This window comes from Myotis brandtii, unplaced genomic scaffold, assembly GCF_000412655.1.
Source record: "Myotis brandtii unplaced genomic scaffold, ASM41265v1 scaffold2300, whole genome shotgun sequence".
Lineage (NCBI taxonomy): Eukaryota > Metazoa > Chordata > Mammalia > Chiroptera > Vespertilionidae > Myotis > Myotis brandtii.
In genome coordinates, this window is record NW_005358651.1 from 48,140 (window position 1) to 48,413 (window position 274).

Consider the following 274-nt stretch of genomic DNA (forward strand, 5'->3'; position numbering starts at 1 on the left):
GGGACGCGGGGACACGGACACACGGGCCCCTGGGACCTGGCTCAGACCACGAGGCAGTGCCCCTGCTTGACCCCGGCTGTGAGCTTAGCCACCAATGTGTCGCGGCCCCCGGCCCTGGCCACACCAGCGACCCACTCACCTCCCGATCTGCTGGGCCAACTCCCGGGCCCTGTCGCTGGTCTCCTGGGAGGAGTTCTCGCTGGCCATGTAGCAGGTGGTCAGCAGGCGCCCGCAGAGCTCCCGGGGGTCCTCGGGGGTGTAGCCGGCCTCGCTC

At 71.2% G+C, this 274-nt stretch overlaps 1 protein-coding gene across 1 annotated transcript in view; it reads right to left on the reverse strand.

Annotated features, from left to right (window-relative positions):
- NADSYN1 (NAD synthetase 1) overlaps positions 1-274 on the reverse strand; it is a 22,933-nt gene that overhangs the window by 9,995 nt on the left and 12,664 nt on the right. The window contains 1 exon segment of the mRNA XM_014539914.1: positions 140-271. Within this exon segment, the coding sequence (XP_014395400.1) occupies positions 140-271 (132 nt within the window).